The following is a 15,251-nucleotide window of genomic DNA, read 5'->3' on the forward strand; positions in this document are numbered from 1 at the left end:
AGCAAGGAGAAGGAGGGGATTCTGGACCCTAGAAGGAGATAGTCATGTAGAGGACATCTTGTTGGACAGACAGAGATGAGAATCTCCAAGGTTGGAAACAAGAAGACCAAGATGCAGTTGAGCGGGCAGTTTCACACAGCTGGAGCCAGGTAGTGGAGGCAGAGTGGGAAGAGGTAATGTGGGAGGAGGGGAGGCCGGGATGGATTTGATTATAAGTGGCCATTGAATAAATGCCACCGCAGAGGATTTTTAATCAGAAGTCAGTGACTTGATTTACCTTTCTGGAGATCACTCTTGATTCAAGTGGAGAAATGCATCATATATTAGGACAAAAGAGGAAGGAGGAAATACAGCTGTTGTGGGGGAGGAGGTGGTAGCACAGATGAGGAGTGGGGCCAAGGACAGTGAAGTGGTGGGACCAGGTGCACAGATACAAGTCAAAGTGGGAAGGGGCTCGTGGTAAAGTCATATGACCTTGGCTATTCCACTTTCTGAGCCCCAGCTTCCTACCCATTTCACAATGGTAAGGTTGACAAGTGTTAGTGGTTAAGAGTATTGTTTTTGTCAGATCTGGATTTGAATTTCAGTAGGTACCAGCTGTGTGACCTTATGCGAAGTTGGTTAATGATAAAAATGTACCATTTATTGAGCACTTGCTATGTGCTAACTAGTAGAATCCTTCCCAAACTTGCATACGTTTGTTATTCCAGTTTACAGGGAGCAGGGACAGTAATGTGGAGAGGGCAAGTCATTTGTTTGAGGTCTCAGCGAGGATTTTACTAACCACTACATTACCCTAACTTTTCTGTTAGGGTCATCCTCCCTGTGCAATTGGGAGGATTCAAGAAGAGGCCTGGCCAATAGTAGATGTTGATTAAAATATTATTAGAACCATTATCATTATATTCTTTGTGTTTTCCCGAGTTTTTGCGGGCAGCAGGCATCACTTGGATAAATGTCAGGTGAGGGGGGCAAAAACCGCGGCTGGGGCCTCTCAGCGGAAACTCGGGGTGTGGCCATGGGGGTGGGGGCGGCTGCAGGGCGGGGCGGGGCCAGGCCGCGGGAGTCGGGTTGGGGGCGGGGCCCGGGGAGAAGGGGCAGGGCGCGGGCCGGCGGCGCATGCTCCGTGGTGCGGCCAGCTCCGCGGCGGCCGCGGGCGCCACCGCCCACTTGGGGCTGGCCGGAGGCAGGCAGCCGGGGTGCGGAGTCAGGGTAGGGCTGGGCGCGCGCACGGCCATGGCCCCGTGGCTGCAGCTCTGCTCCGTCTTCTTCACGGTCAACGCCTGCCTCAACGGTTCGCAGCTGGCCGTGGCCGCGGGCGGCTCCAGCAGAGCGCGGGGCGCCGACACCTGCGGCTGGAGGGTAAGGAGAAACTTCTCGCCATCCCCCGAAGCGTGGCGGGCGCGGTGCGCACAGGTGCTCGCGGGCACCCGAGCCGGTGCCGACGTGCTGCCCTGCGCCGAGTCAGCGGCGGGGCTGGGATCCCCGCTGCCCTCGCCCTTCTTCCTCCCTCCCGGGGCGCGCGTCCGACGCCCCCGCCGGGATGAAAGGGGCCGCCCGACCCCCGGCTTTGTGTTGTTAATGAGGCGCGGCCCCTGGCCGGGGTCTGGCTCCCGGAGGGCGGGCGAGAGAAGGGCGCCCCACCCTTTGTTCCCGGACGCGTACCTCCTTCACCCCGGGGCTGGGATGCTCGGAACTGTCGGGCCTGGGGGCGCTTTGGAGCAGGAGTGTGTGTGGGGGGCGGGTTCTTCCCCTACCTCGGGTCCAGAACTCTGTAGAGGCCCGGGACTGCCAGAGAGGGGACCTGGAGCGCTGGGGAGGGATGCGCCCCCTCTCGTGGCCGCATTGTTCCTTCTGGGCTGGGCCGTCTTACCCCACTTTCACCCCACCTCCGACTCCTGCCTTGCTGGAAAACTTTGCTCCCCGTTCAGCCCTTCGTCTAGGGAATGGTCTCACGGATGACCTACACCCCCTCTCCCCGGCCCCAGCTTGACTTGCGGATATTTTTCTAGGCCAAAGGAAGGCATGAGTTTGTCGCCTCGGTCAGGTGCCCCCGAGGAGACTGGAGAGGCGCAGATGTAGTTTTCTTGCTGTAACGGAGCACTTCGACGCTGTCCGGGTGGTGGGGAGTTGGGCAGGGAGCGATGTGCGCGGGGATGCTGCTGTCCCCGGTCCCCACCGGTCCCCACCAGGGTTCCTGGGCTTGGAACCCACACTACATCTGTCTGCCTCACATCTCCTACCCAACTCAGGGCAGCCAGGCGTCAGGTTACTCAAGCTCCTTAGACTTGTGGAGAGGATGTGGGCTTTGCACTCAGGCAGCCACGGACATGACCTTGGCTCTTCTGGGCTCTGGTTTCTTCACCTGGAAAATGGGAATTAAAAGGGGACTTCCTAATTATCCCAGTACTGTTGCGCTGAGAGATGGGTCATTTACTTAGAACAACTCTGACACACCTGGGATATTCTGCATGGCCTCAGTGCAGTCAAGGCCTAGGACCTAGTACTTTCTTAGAGTCTCAGGCTAGTGCTTCCCGCTACCTTGTCCCACATTCAGAGAAGCACAGTGCAGAAGACCAGGTATGAGTCAGGCAGCTGGGATGTCTTCAAACTTGATAGCCATAACACACCCTCCCACCAACCCCATAGTGCATATAACCTTCCTGTTTGAGTAAAACATCATATTTTCTTACTTTGTCTTATTTAGTAAAATAACTATTAATTTTTAAGATAGCAAGTTTTCCCCAATTTTTAGATCAAGAAGTTTTCCTTAAGGCTATCTCATATTGACTTATTAATCCTGCTAAACTTTTTGGATCTAAATGGATATTTCAGCTTTTGAGTAACTGTGAGAGCATTACATGCATTTCATTCTGAGTTTTCATCTGACAGCATAGGTGGGTCAGTCCAAATTGCTATTTTTCTGCAGTTGTCTAGGTGGCTTCATGCATCTGTGTACAAAGCTTGTGAAGTTTTAATGGTTTGGGTATAATAGTGACCCAAAGGAGCCAAGGTGGTGGTTTTGTTCCCTATGCCTATGAGTATGTGTTCATTTCCTCTAACTGCACCCCTGCCCCAAATTAATGGTGGCCTCTGCCCCAGGAGCCTCACACTCAGGCTGACCTTTCTCCCACCACAACTCTTAATTGGGGGTGACCTTCTAAACAGCTTTTACTTTGGTCCCACTAATTCTCTCCTTGGGTCATTTTCATCCCTTCTTGAATGAGTATGGAAGCCCCCTCCCAGATTCCACATTCTTCTCAACCCAATACATGACTCCTTCTTTCCTGGACTTGCCTTTTAGTGCATATGATGGAGCCACCAGCTCTCCTCAACCCCTCCTGCCCATCTGCTTTGCATACCCACCTTTCCAGCCTGCTCCCTAACTTTTGGGCCCTTTGTGCTGTTGAGGCATGTTTTCTCTGCTCCTAGGATGCCTTTTCCTCCCCGTGAGCACCTTCTGCTTGTCCTAAGCCTCAGCTTGGGTGATACCACCTTCCGGGAAGCCCTCCCTGAATGTCATTCTCTTTGCCTTCTCAACCAGGTCCTTGCACTTAGTTCTCACCAGACTACATTGTCAATATTTGTTCACATCTGTGTCTAGGACAGGTTTCTTTAGCCAGGCACTTAACCTCGTCTTGGTGGCCTCTGAGCCTGGAACCCTGTAATTCTTGGCTGAGCCCAATTAGACCCTGCAGCCTTCCTGCTAAATCCTGTATTAAGTGATGATTTTTAGGAAGTGGGTGGAGAGATGAGATCACTGAGTTCCAGTGTCCTCTACACAGCAGGCTTTTGCACATGCTGTTCTGTCTTCATTCCTTCTCTTTACACCTCAGCCTCCCTTCTCTGCTCCAGCAGCACTTCTTGCAGGAAGCCTTCCCTGCTCCCATCTCCCTACATATGTTCTTCCAAAAGTTCTGTCAGAGGACTGGCCAGTGAACACTGGTGTACAATGATTTGGGCATTTGATTCATGTCAGAGTCCCCTACCAGATGATGGGTATTCAGCTCATAGATGTTGGTCTGTGTTCTAAGGTTGCTTACAGTCTAGTTGGGGCCATGCAGGCATAAAAAGAAGGGTCAATATGTGTGAATCAAACAGGAGACAGCTTCCTGTGGGTCTAAGGTCACATGGAACCTGACAGGAGGACAACAGGGTGTGGGATCTGGGTGCTGCAGAGGAACTGAGCCAATGACCCCCTTGATCTCCAGGGAGCGTTTGTTCCAGAAACTCTTGCCCTTGCAGCAGTGTGTATTTTCCCAGGACTCGCAAGGTGACTGCAGCCAGCTAACCTTCAGCAGCATTTCTAACACACCCTTTGGGGAGGCTCTCTTAGGAGCTGGCCTGGTTTAAGTGGTCAGATTTCACAACCTTCCTATTATTAGTGGGGCAATTAAGGGGCTGATACCATCTTGAACACAGCTCAGTGTTTTAGAAATGAGTTGTGGGCACACTTCCTCAACTACTTAAAAAAAAAATCTCTTAGGGCCCTTGCCAGGTAAAGTTGCTCTTGGAGTAATAAATACAATTTTCCCAAAGCAGTAACAATTTCTTTTTGTTTTTTGTTTTTTTTTTGTTTTTTTAGCAGTAACAATTTCTAAAACCGGTCCTCACACTGGGTCTTAACTTTTGCTTCTTGATGGTGGAATGGTTTTTTGTTGGGTAACTTTATATCAATCAGTTGTGCTGAGGTTTTTTTTTTTTTTTTTTTTTCCCCCCTCTTGCCTTGCTAGTTGTTTGAAAAACATCGATGGAACAAAGAATTAGGCATCGGCTCCCACAGGTTTTTATTTAGTGACAGTTTCCTGCAGAGGGAACAAAAATGCCTTCCTATCTAAATGGGGTACATCTTCTTTAGTCTTTTATCTCTGAAACAAATGTCTACCCTGCAAAAAGCCTGCTCCTCCAGGAATTCAGGAAGCCAGAATGCTGGCATCGTCTTTACAATGAAGTGCAAGTTTCCCATTTAAGGCAAATACTTCATCTCAAAAGGTAGGAAGGAATAGGGTGGTACTTGGAAAAGAAGAAGTTCCAGCTGGTTAGAATTTAGGTCCTGATAAAAGTCCAATCCAAGAACTCTCCTTGGCTGTGGGCCCAGGCATGTTTATTTGATTCTGAATTGGATGCGTTTTCATTCACTTGCAGCTCATGGCTCCCTAGCCTGCATCTGGTCTGCCTGTCTTGTGGCCATGTCTTCCATGTTATACATGCTCTTGTGTCTCTTATAGAATTCTTGGTTAAAAAATGACTCAGCCCTGGTTGACACATTTTTCAGAGAGACATTTTTATAAGAACTGCGATGCTTTCCTGCAGCCTGTTTTACCATGTTAATTGGGAATCCTCTTGGCCAGGGTCCATCGCTCTTGAACAGCCCTCCCTTCTCTCCCCTCCCCCATCCATCCCACCGAACCTCCCCCACCCCCCCAGCCCCTGCAGTGCCTGGGGCATTGTGCTAGTTGTATTAACAAGGGGATACAGCTGGGTGAATGAGACCGGCAAGTAAGTACCGGCTGTGGACCCTTTCCCCTTTCCCGCTGAACACAATTTCTCAAAGTCTAGGGCTTCCAGTATCAGGATTGCCTTGGGAGCTTGTTAAAATGCAGATTCAAGGCTAATGCGACCAGAATGGGAGTGCGATGGGGGTTCAGGAATTGGCATTTTAACAAATTCCTCTGATGCTCTCTCAATGATGAGAGCCATTGCTTTAGGAGACAGGACTTCCCCAGGCCAGAGAAGTGGGGAGAAGCCACATTCTAAACATTTAAAATCAGAGTTTGACTTTAAATTATTTTCCTGGACTTACAGAGGAAGTGGAGACTTTGTCAGAGCCCTGACCAGTGAAAGGGGTCAGGCTGGCTGAGGGGATCCCGGAGAGCCAGCTGGGCAGGGCATCCTGGTTTGGGTGGATGCCTTTAGCCTGGGGTTGAAGAGGAGGCCGGGAGTGAAGGCGACCCTGACGCTTCCATGGGTTCCTCCCCAGAACAGCTGGGCTTGTCTGGAAAACAGTCTCAGGAAAGAGGAGAGTAGCATCCAAATCATATTCTCTGCAGTTCAAACCTTACAGAGTCCCTACAAAGGAAAGAACTGCTAATGCTTTTGTAAGTCTTCATTTTAAGTTATTTTTCATGCTTCATTTGGCCTAAAATGTGTGTGTGTGTGTTTAAGCTTTTAGACCCTCTTTTCCCCTCATCGGTCCCGGAGCTTTTCACATACCATGCCCAGCAGATGTCTGCTGCTGCTGGGGCCACCCCATCAGCAATTAATTGTATCTTTTCGTTTCTCATTGCCCCTTGTGTCTGCCTCTGATAGATGGGCTTTTAGGCTTCTGAAAGCTTGCACCCCCCCCCCCCCATTTGTAAGAGTATAGGCTGAGGGAGGGGGCTCCAGTATCCCTAGAAGCTTGACAGGTTGGGGTGAGGGGCAGTACCCTTGGAGGAGACTTTTCTCCTGAATTTTACCCTGGCAGTGGAGACCCTGTCTGTTTCACATCTCCCCCAAATTTGGAGGTCTCCTGTCCTCAGCAAGCTCTGGGGGCCTGTCTGTGCTGGGGCCAGAGGCCCCAACTCCCAGCAGCCTGACTTGCTCGTCCAGTGGGAGGCAATGTCCTCCTGGGCAGTGTTTGTCTTGGCTGCTGGGACATTCTGAATGGTCCTGACACACGATTAGGTGACTGATGGCCCCACAACACATTGTCTCCTCCAGGGCCCGGGGCCTTTGAAGCTCTTCCCTGTGGGAAGTAAAGAGACTATTTGCTCTATTAAAATGCCTTGGAATTTCCTCTGTTTAACCACAGGCCACTTCCTCTCTGCCACTCTAAACCCGGCAGGGCCACTGGCTGATTGAAAAGACACAAGCCCAGGAATGAGCACATCCTATTGAAACAGTCTTACTGCAGATTAAAAGCTGGGACAAATCTCTAAGAAACCAAATCTAAGGGGAAATCCTAGAGGTGGCTCCTTATCTTCCTCAAAATTTCGCTTGTTGATGTAATTCACACTTGAAGCGCCAGTGCATCATAGGGTACTTTTTTTTTTTTTAAGACAGGAAATCTACATTGTAACCAAATTAGTGTGTTATATTTACATGTGGCAAGTTAAAGTCGTACAATAAGTGGATTTCTCACTGTTAAGTTGGAAAGTCTTTATTATCTGGGAAGAGCATGGTGTCTGTTCATAGAAAACCATACCATGCTTATGCTCTATTTGCAGACTCTCTGCTGGTGCTGGTTTCATGAGCTCAGAAGTCCCAAGTAATGAGTTTGTAGCCTAAATAATGCCAAGAGTATCTCTGGGGAGGCTGTTCCTCACTGTTTCCCAAGCAGTATCTTGGGAAAGTTTAATAACACCAGGCGTGAAACTAAAAATTACCTAAGTAACAAACACCAAACATTTAAGCCCTGTCTGTACCGTGTTTTTGTGATGGGACCTAAAAAAGGAATGACTACCTGGTTTCTAATGGAGACTATTATTTTAACATTTACAACTCCATTGTTCAAAGCATCTGTGATAAAAACGGCTTCCCTTTTCTTTGGTTCCTTGTTTGAAAATGTTGGGGGAAGGTGGATGTAGCTAATTAAGGCTACAACATTTAAAGGGGGGACTTAATAGGTACCAGCTGTCCTCAACAAATCACTGAGTGGATGACAAAATAAAGATGTGATGTGAACACACATGTAATTCTCTTCTAAAACGGAAGTTGGCCTATAAATTGTCTGATTTAATAGCATGAATGGAAACTACCTCCATTAAAAAAAACTGCGCGTTTAAGAAGCATTTGTTTCTAGTGCTAAAATGTCCTATTTGCATAAGGCTGGTACCTTAAAGAGTTGAAAGGGCAGTAGATGGCAAGTATTATTGGAAATTTAATAAATTATAATTTTATTGTGTGTTCCCCATTCCAAACCTGAACATTAATCATGAGGCTTTTTCATTAAAATTACTACATTGTAGGGAAGTTTGCTTGAATGTATCAGAAATATCCTATAAAACTGAAGCAGCAACTTTGAAAGGGAATGGAAATTGATAGCATTTATTAAGTGTTCCAATGGATATTTAGATTTTACACATTAAATGAATGCTTTAGATGAATCCTTCTGAAATCATAGGGGATTAGACTTTAAATATAACCTTTTTAGATTTGAAAAGTACTTTATTTCCTTAAAAACTAGGAGTTTTTCCAAGTGTTCTGTTTTGTCAGTTTTGTAGAATGACCCCCCCCCCCCCCCACTACCTTCAACCCAGCCCCCATTGAATGGTAACCCTTTAGAAAATGCTGGCTATGGCCCCAGACTTCTGGTCTGAGATGGGGATAGAGGGAGGGTTTCCTTGGAATGAAGAAGTGCATTTTCCTGAGATAGGCCATATGGTTTAAAAACCCTTTCTCCGTGATTCTATTTTGTCCAGGTGATTTCTGGTTTCTTCTCTCCTGAAATTACCCCCCCCCCCCCCCCCCCTTTTACCAGAGGAAAATGCAATGTAATCCAGACCAATGCATGAGCAGTCAGCCCTAGCAAGTGTGGGCTCTGCTGAGTGACAGTTTATCACTGCCTTTCTCTGGAGTGGGCACATTGGCTCTGGGTGGGGCATGGGCACTCACATGGTTAGGATTTATTTAACTGCTTAATATCTGAAGTTCAAGAAGACTAATCTGGAGTGAAGAGGTAAGACATGTTTTTTTTGAGCAGCTACACTGTGTCAAGTCTTGGTGTGGTTCTGTAGTTACTTAGATTTTGCAGGGAAAAGACAAAGATGGTAGGACCATCTGGCTCCCCACCCAGCTGAGGCTGTAAGAAAAAGGGATAGGGGCTCAGAGACATGGACATGCAGAAAGGATTCCAAGGTACAGGGAACTCTGTCCTCTCTCTACCTCCCCACTCCTTCCAGAAAACATGAACCACAGTTCCTGCTGCTCCTCATCCTAGAACAGTCCACCTATGCAGTTGCCAGTGTGAGAATCAGGGTAACGATGTGTCAGTGGCTGTGGCACTGTTTGACATCTTTGGAAATCTGGCTTTTTATTAGCCCATGTCCCCTGTGGTTCCCAGTAATTTTGGCTTCTTTGTCTGCCTTAGTTTCCTCTGCTTTGGAGGAGGCTCACCTTTGTCTGTGAGGCTTCTCCACATCTTGCTCCCCCTTCCCCAGTCTCCCCATGTGAATTTCACCTGTGCCAGAAAACCCTACATTTAGTAACGTCAGACTCATCCCATCATGACTCCAGATCTAGTGAGAATGCATCCAGCCTTTTGCAGTTATGCGTTGAAGAAGCAGCAGAAACTTGACTTGTTCATGAAGAAGAAACTTAATTTGGATGGTTCAGAGGGGCTTAGAAGAAGGGAATGGATGGCCAAAGAAGGCACCCCCCCCACCCCCCTGCAAATGGAACCAGGAGGTGGGGGATCCTTTGAAAGAAATGTGTGGCAGAAAGAAAGACGTGGTAAGTTGGGGGAGGGTAGTTCATTTGACAGGGTGAGGACAGGAAGGCTGAGGATGTAGGTTGGGACTGGATTACAGGGTGCCATGAGTTTTGCCCGTGTGCACCTGTCAGGAACCATGAGGCTTGACAGGTTTCTCCAGCGGATGAATGGTTTAATAAGAGTAACCCTCAGTGGCCATTTCTTCATTCACTGAGTGTTCGGAGCTTTCTATGTGCTGGGCCCGATTTCTGGAGCTTAGATTGTAGCATGGAAATAACAAGGACAACAGAATAGTGATGTGACCACCCTATTTGAAATAGCAACCTGCCCTCTTTTCCTCACTTTGTTTTTCTCCACAGAACTTTTCACCATGAGACACACATGGTGTTTTCTTGTCTGTCTCCTCCACTGTTGTGTCAACTGCATGAGAGCAGAGCCTGTATCTGTTTTGCTCTCTGCCACATCAGGAAATCTGGAGCGGGCATATTGTAGGTTATTCCCTGCATGTTCCTTGAATGACCAAGTGCTCTGCAGGAAATTATAGTTGGTGATGAGAATGATGGTGGCACATGCAGATGATCTCAGGTGGTGAGGTGCTGAGGTGACATGGAAGACGAGCAGTAGTCCTATAGATATCCTCTGAACTTCTAGGTTTTCTTATGTTTTCACAGCATTAGTGCATCATGTGGCATTAGGTGCTCAGAGTTAGCATAAAATATGCTCCAGCTATTCACATCATAGATTACTGGCACCAAGTGTCCACCTTGGTCACTGCTGGGCTGCAGGATGTTCCAGGGGATGACTGAGGTGGTGATTGGGCTGGTAATGGATGGAGATCAATACCAGAGACATAGACATGGAGGAAGAATTCCAAGATCCAGGGAACTCTGTCCCTATACTTTGTAAAGTGTTGCTTCAAGAGGGGATGTTTGGGCTGTACAGTTTGCACTGTGGATAAAAAAAATGTAAAAAAGTTACTGTCCAGTGCTAACCAAGCATCCTGGTTTTTGGACTTTATGAAATAATTCCCATTCCCTAGCAGCAGCTGCCAGCTGGTATGAAAACTTTGTCTTTTTAACAGAGGTACGGGTCTCATTTTGTTTCATCCCTTCTGGTTGTGAACACATTTTATTTTCTGAAGTCACTAGACGGTCCATCCAGAATCAAAGATGCTCTTTGCCTTCTTTCCAGGGCTGTGGGTTTGCTGGCCAGCTGTGGTAATGAGTTTTTGCCTGGCTTTGATTTTCATGGCTTGCCTCCCTGTGGGAGGAACTAGATATTTCTGATCTTACCTCTGCTCATATTCAGATCCAGCCAAGCAGTCAGTGACTTCCCGGGCTTTTTTGTGGGAGACTGTGGGAAAGGTCCTGGTTGGCTGGCTATGAATTAATGAAATCCTTAGAAGGCTTCACTAAAGATAGCTCCTGTGGTTTAAAAAAATAGCATTGCCTTTTTAATTTGAGAAAGAGGTCATGGAGTTTTACCAAAATTAAGCAGAGAAAAATGTAACATCTGGTTGTGCTGCCCAAAGGCTGCTTCAGGGCAGTGGAGCCGTGGGTTCCCAGTGTTGGACTCGCCCAAGGTGACATTCACCCCCCATCCCTCATAAGGCTGCTCTGGACATGCTGCCTCTCTCATTGTTCTCCTCCCTGGGTTTTGAAGTCCTCAAGAGACAGAAATTCTACCCCCACATCTTTTCACTTGAGCACATTTCCCATTTACTGAGCTTTCTTCCTTTTACTTAAAGGGTCGCACTTTTTTTTTTTTAAGTGCATAGTTTTTGAGTTGGTCAAGACTAGTGTAATTATTGCTTTTATCTCATTAAAGAAAGATGAGGGTGGATAATGGGGGGAGACTTTGGGCGGAAGGGGGGTTTTAAAGAGCTGTTCTAAAAAGTTTTTAAATTAGTAGGCTTTTTGACATGAGGAGAAAGAGAATGATAAATTGCAGGAGAAGAGTTTTAGGGAAAGGCATAAAGTGGCTTTTAAAGGACCTATGACTGTTTTAAAAGCAGAAACATGAATGTCTTAAATGTCTGCTGTGTGTACATCTCCACCTCCCCTTGCCCAGTTAAGTGAATAAGTCCTATTATTATGTTTTTTTAAATTTTATTTTTTATCTTAGATCTATGTTATATAAAGACTATGTAATTTTCCTTTAAAAACCATTATTCATATTTTGGACATATATTTTCTGAAACTAATTAGGAAGATGAAATTTTTGCTACGGAGCACCCTCCTCCCCACTCTTGCCAAGCCCAGCAGGCGGCCGCCGGTTACTGCTATCTGGGCTTCTCTTTACTGTACTTTCTCTCCCATATTTTGGATTCTGAAAATTTTTAAGCCTATAGAAAAATTGAAAAAACAGTAAAATGAACACCTATTTACCCTTTGCCTAGAGTTACCAGTTGCTTGCCACACGTATGTCAGCTGTCTCACAGTCCTTCGTGATTTCTTTCTGAATCACATTCTAGGATTCAGACAAGGATTACTCTTACATAGATCACTTGTACAGAGACATCATGTCTCTTCCATCTCCTCTACTTGAGGACAGCTCTTCCACCCATTTCTTTGTTTTGTTTTGTTTTGTTTTAAGATTTTATTTATTTATTCATGAGAGAGAGAGAGAGGCAGAGGGAGAAGTAGGCTCCCTGCGGGGAGCCCGAGGTGGGACTCGATCCTGGGTCTCCAGGCCCAGGCCCTGGGCTGAAGGCAGCGCTAAACCGCTGAGCCACCCGGGGTGCCCTTTTTCTTTGGTCTTTTATAACATACATGTTTGAAGAGTCAGGGTCACTTGTGGTGTAGACGGTGCCACAAGTTAGATTTCTGAGTGTTTCCTCACGACTAGGATCAAGTTAAATATTTTGGCCAGATCCCTTAAAAGGTGATATTGTGCCGTTGCGTATTAGATTATCAGTAGGTAACAAATATGGATGCAGTTTCAGCGATGAGCAAAATTGGTTTTTCTTTGAAATTGTTGCACATGGAGACCTTGCCAGTGGTTTAATCCAGCTGAGTCTTAGGTTGTCTTTTCTAAAAAAGCGATGCTTTACATTAAGGCTACCTTTTTACTGGGAATCCAAAGCACGGGGCGTCATGTGCTATCCTGTAATATAATCTCCTCTCTTAAAAATGATTTGAAATGAATTGTGCTCTCAAAATTAGGACTGTGGTGTCTCAGAATGTTGAAGGCTTTTGCTATTCACACGGGCTGGTTGCAAACAGTTGTAGGTGTCGCCCTCAGCGACTAGGAACAAGTGCCTATTACAACCTCTGCTTGGCCGGGGCAGGTTTACGGTTGAGTGCATCCTCGCACCACAATTCAGTCATGACTTTCCTTTGTGCTAAGAAAACATTGAACTTTATTTCCAGTAAAGGCCACTCCACTCAAAACATATCCTCGAAGTCAGTTTCCAGCCTTTTGGTTCTGTGATCGCCTGTTGCCTAAATTATTTTAGTAGAGTCCCTGCAGACAGTTCCATTACTTTAACCTGTATTGCTATCGTCCGTCTAATTACGGGGCTTTTCTTTTCTTTGCCCTTACCCCAGAGGTGAGTAAGGGCGTGTAAAGTCAAAGACGTGTAAAGTTAATATTGGTTATTTTTTCAAAGTAAGTTAAAACGTCAAAAAGTGTCCAGTTGTTATTCTTGCAGGGTCCGGGAAGGCGGCCCAGACGAACCCTCCCTCTTTTATTCATGAGGCCGGGCGGGCGGGCCTGTGCGGCTGGCGTTGGCGTTTGTTCGCCCTCGGCCGGCCCCCTCCCCTGCTGGCCGTGAAATGTCATGCCGAGATGGAATAGTGGGACATTCAGCACGCAGAGAATGGGCCGCAGAGGCGCACCTTTGCTTTTCATTTTCTTTTCTGGCACCGGGTCCCAGGTCCCCTCCTTGGCCTGACCGTGAAAGGCCAGAAAGCAGCAGTCTGGAGGCTGGCAGGGATGCGGTGCCGCCCAGCCCCGCAGCGGCCCCTGTGCTGGAATGTGCTGGACACAAAGGCCCGGCCAGCCTGTGCCTCAGGAGGGGGTTGCCTTTGCTTAGGCTCCTTTGCCCTGGTCACAGGGGAGAGAGTTCTTGTTTCCATGGCTGTGCCGCCGTCGGTTTCGGTGGGAGAGGGGGTGCAGAGTGCTTTTGGTTTTCAGAAATCACTTGGGGCTCACCATTTCTGTGCAGAGGGAGGCCCTGGAGCTGAGTGCTGAGGCCGCCGCGAGACTCCTTCGGCCCTGATGTTGTCTTTGGATAAAGAGAAATCAGGCAGCATTTGCTTAGCAGGCCTAGAATTCGATTCAGAGCAGTAGTTCTCAATTGGGGGTGATTTGGGGGTTCCCTGGAGACATTTTTCATTGTCACAACTGGGAAGGGGTTTTGCTACTGGCTTTTTGTGGGTAGGGGCCAGGGATGCTGCTAAACACCCTGAAATGCGTGAGCCGGCCTTCCCCAATAAAGACTTATCTGGCCCAAAGTGTCAATAGTGTTGAGGTTGACAGACCTTGATTTAGAGGTCCCATTTTAGCATTTGAATTTCTCAGCTCACTTAGCCTCATAACACTTTGCAACTTCCTTTCTGTTTAACAGAAGCTGTTGGTTCTATTAATCTGCATTCAGGATGAATTTCCATTAAACTCTCCAAGACATGATTAAACTATTGTGGTGCTCCTTGAAGATATGCCCTGAATGCAACTACTATTTTAAATGCAAAAGACGATTTTTTTTTTTTTGCCATAATTTGATCAAAGTAGCATAACCTGTGCCTCTGTTTTTGTTACTCACTGATGGTCTGTGGATAACATTACATTTTTTCAGCATGAAACCCAACACTTCAAATCCCTAAAGCAGTCTCAAATTTATGGTTAATAAAAGCATTTATTGTACTGGATGTCATCTGTTATATCACTCTGGGGCTAGAAACTGGCAAGCAGTGGACAGGAAATATTTTCATTTCAAATCGCTTCAATCTTATGGTCTAGGGGCAAAAGTGTCTGATTTCAGGAAAGCCACGGTGAATAGCATAGTAATGAATGCATTTTTAGTTGATTAAGCAGGCATTCTCTCCCTTTCAAACAGTCTTCTCTCTTTGGTTTGGTGGGGCTAAATAAACACGTGATGTTAAATGATAGTATTTCTTGTGTTGGCCATACTTTTCCTTTGATCATCTGAAACTTTTCAAAGTGTTTTCCAGGAATCCTCAGTAGAATTGAAGAAGCTGGAGAGAATGGCTAAACTCAAGTGTTGACCCTCTTTGTAAATTGTTTACTTTCTGAGCAGAGGAGGTTTTTTAAGATGTTGTTGACTCTTCCGAATTCCCCTTTAAAAATGGAATTTGGTACCTTGCCCTTGGGATCATGCGTTTAGGAGGAAAAAATTTTTGATTTTTTTTTTTTTTTGTTTTGGTTGCAATTTTATTGTACTTTGTGTCCTGATTTCCCACATCTGGCAGGTAAACAGTCAGGGTGAGGAGAATTCCAATCTGAAGGCGGCCCTGTGTGGTGATGATGTATCTAGGACAGGGTGCCTTTCGTCCTGGCTGCTCAGTGCCTTCTGTATTACCTAAATCATTGCAGGAAGCCTGGGTGACTCAGCGGTTGAGCGTCTGCCTTTGGCCCAGGGTGTGATCCCGGGGTCCCAGGATCGAGTCCCACATCAGGCTCCCTCCATGGAGCCTGCTTCTCCTTCTGCCTATGTCTCTGCATCTCTCTCTCTCTGTGTCTCTCATGAATAAATAAATAAAATCTTAAAAAAAAAAAAAAAAAAAAGAAAGCACCATGTTGCTTATATTAAAAAAAAAAAAAAAATCATTGCTTCCCAGAGAGCCTCGGAGGTAGGCAGTTATTTCTGATGTGGTTC

The 15,251-nt window shown here is 46.8% G+C and overlaps 1 protein-coding gene across 2 annotated transcripts in view; it reads left to right on the top strand.

Annotated features, from left to right (window-relative positions):
* The first annotated feature begins 1,155 nt into the window (after positions 1-1,155).
* The window catches only part of IL17RD (interleukin 17 receptor D), a 65,970-nt gene continuing 51,874 nt past the window's right edge, over positions 1,156-15,251 (top strand). For both annotated transcript variants that reach the window (XM_038566114.1, XM_038566115.1), the window contains exon 1: positions 1,156-1,362. In XM_038566114.1, the coding sequence (XP_038422042.1) occupies positions 1,237-1,362 (126 nt within the window). In that variant the 5' untranslated portion in view covers positions 1,156-1,236. The remainder of the gene's footprint in view (positions 1,363-15,251) is intronic.

Source organism: Canis lupus, chromosome 20 (assembly GCF_011100685.1).
Source record: "Canis lupus familiaris isolate Mischka breed German Shepherd chromosome 20, alternate assembly UU_Cfam_GSD_1.0, whole genome shotgun sequence".
Taxonomy (NCBI): Eukaryota; Metazoa; Chordata; class Mammalia; order Carnivora; family Canidae; genus Canis; species Canis lupus.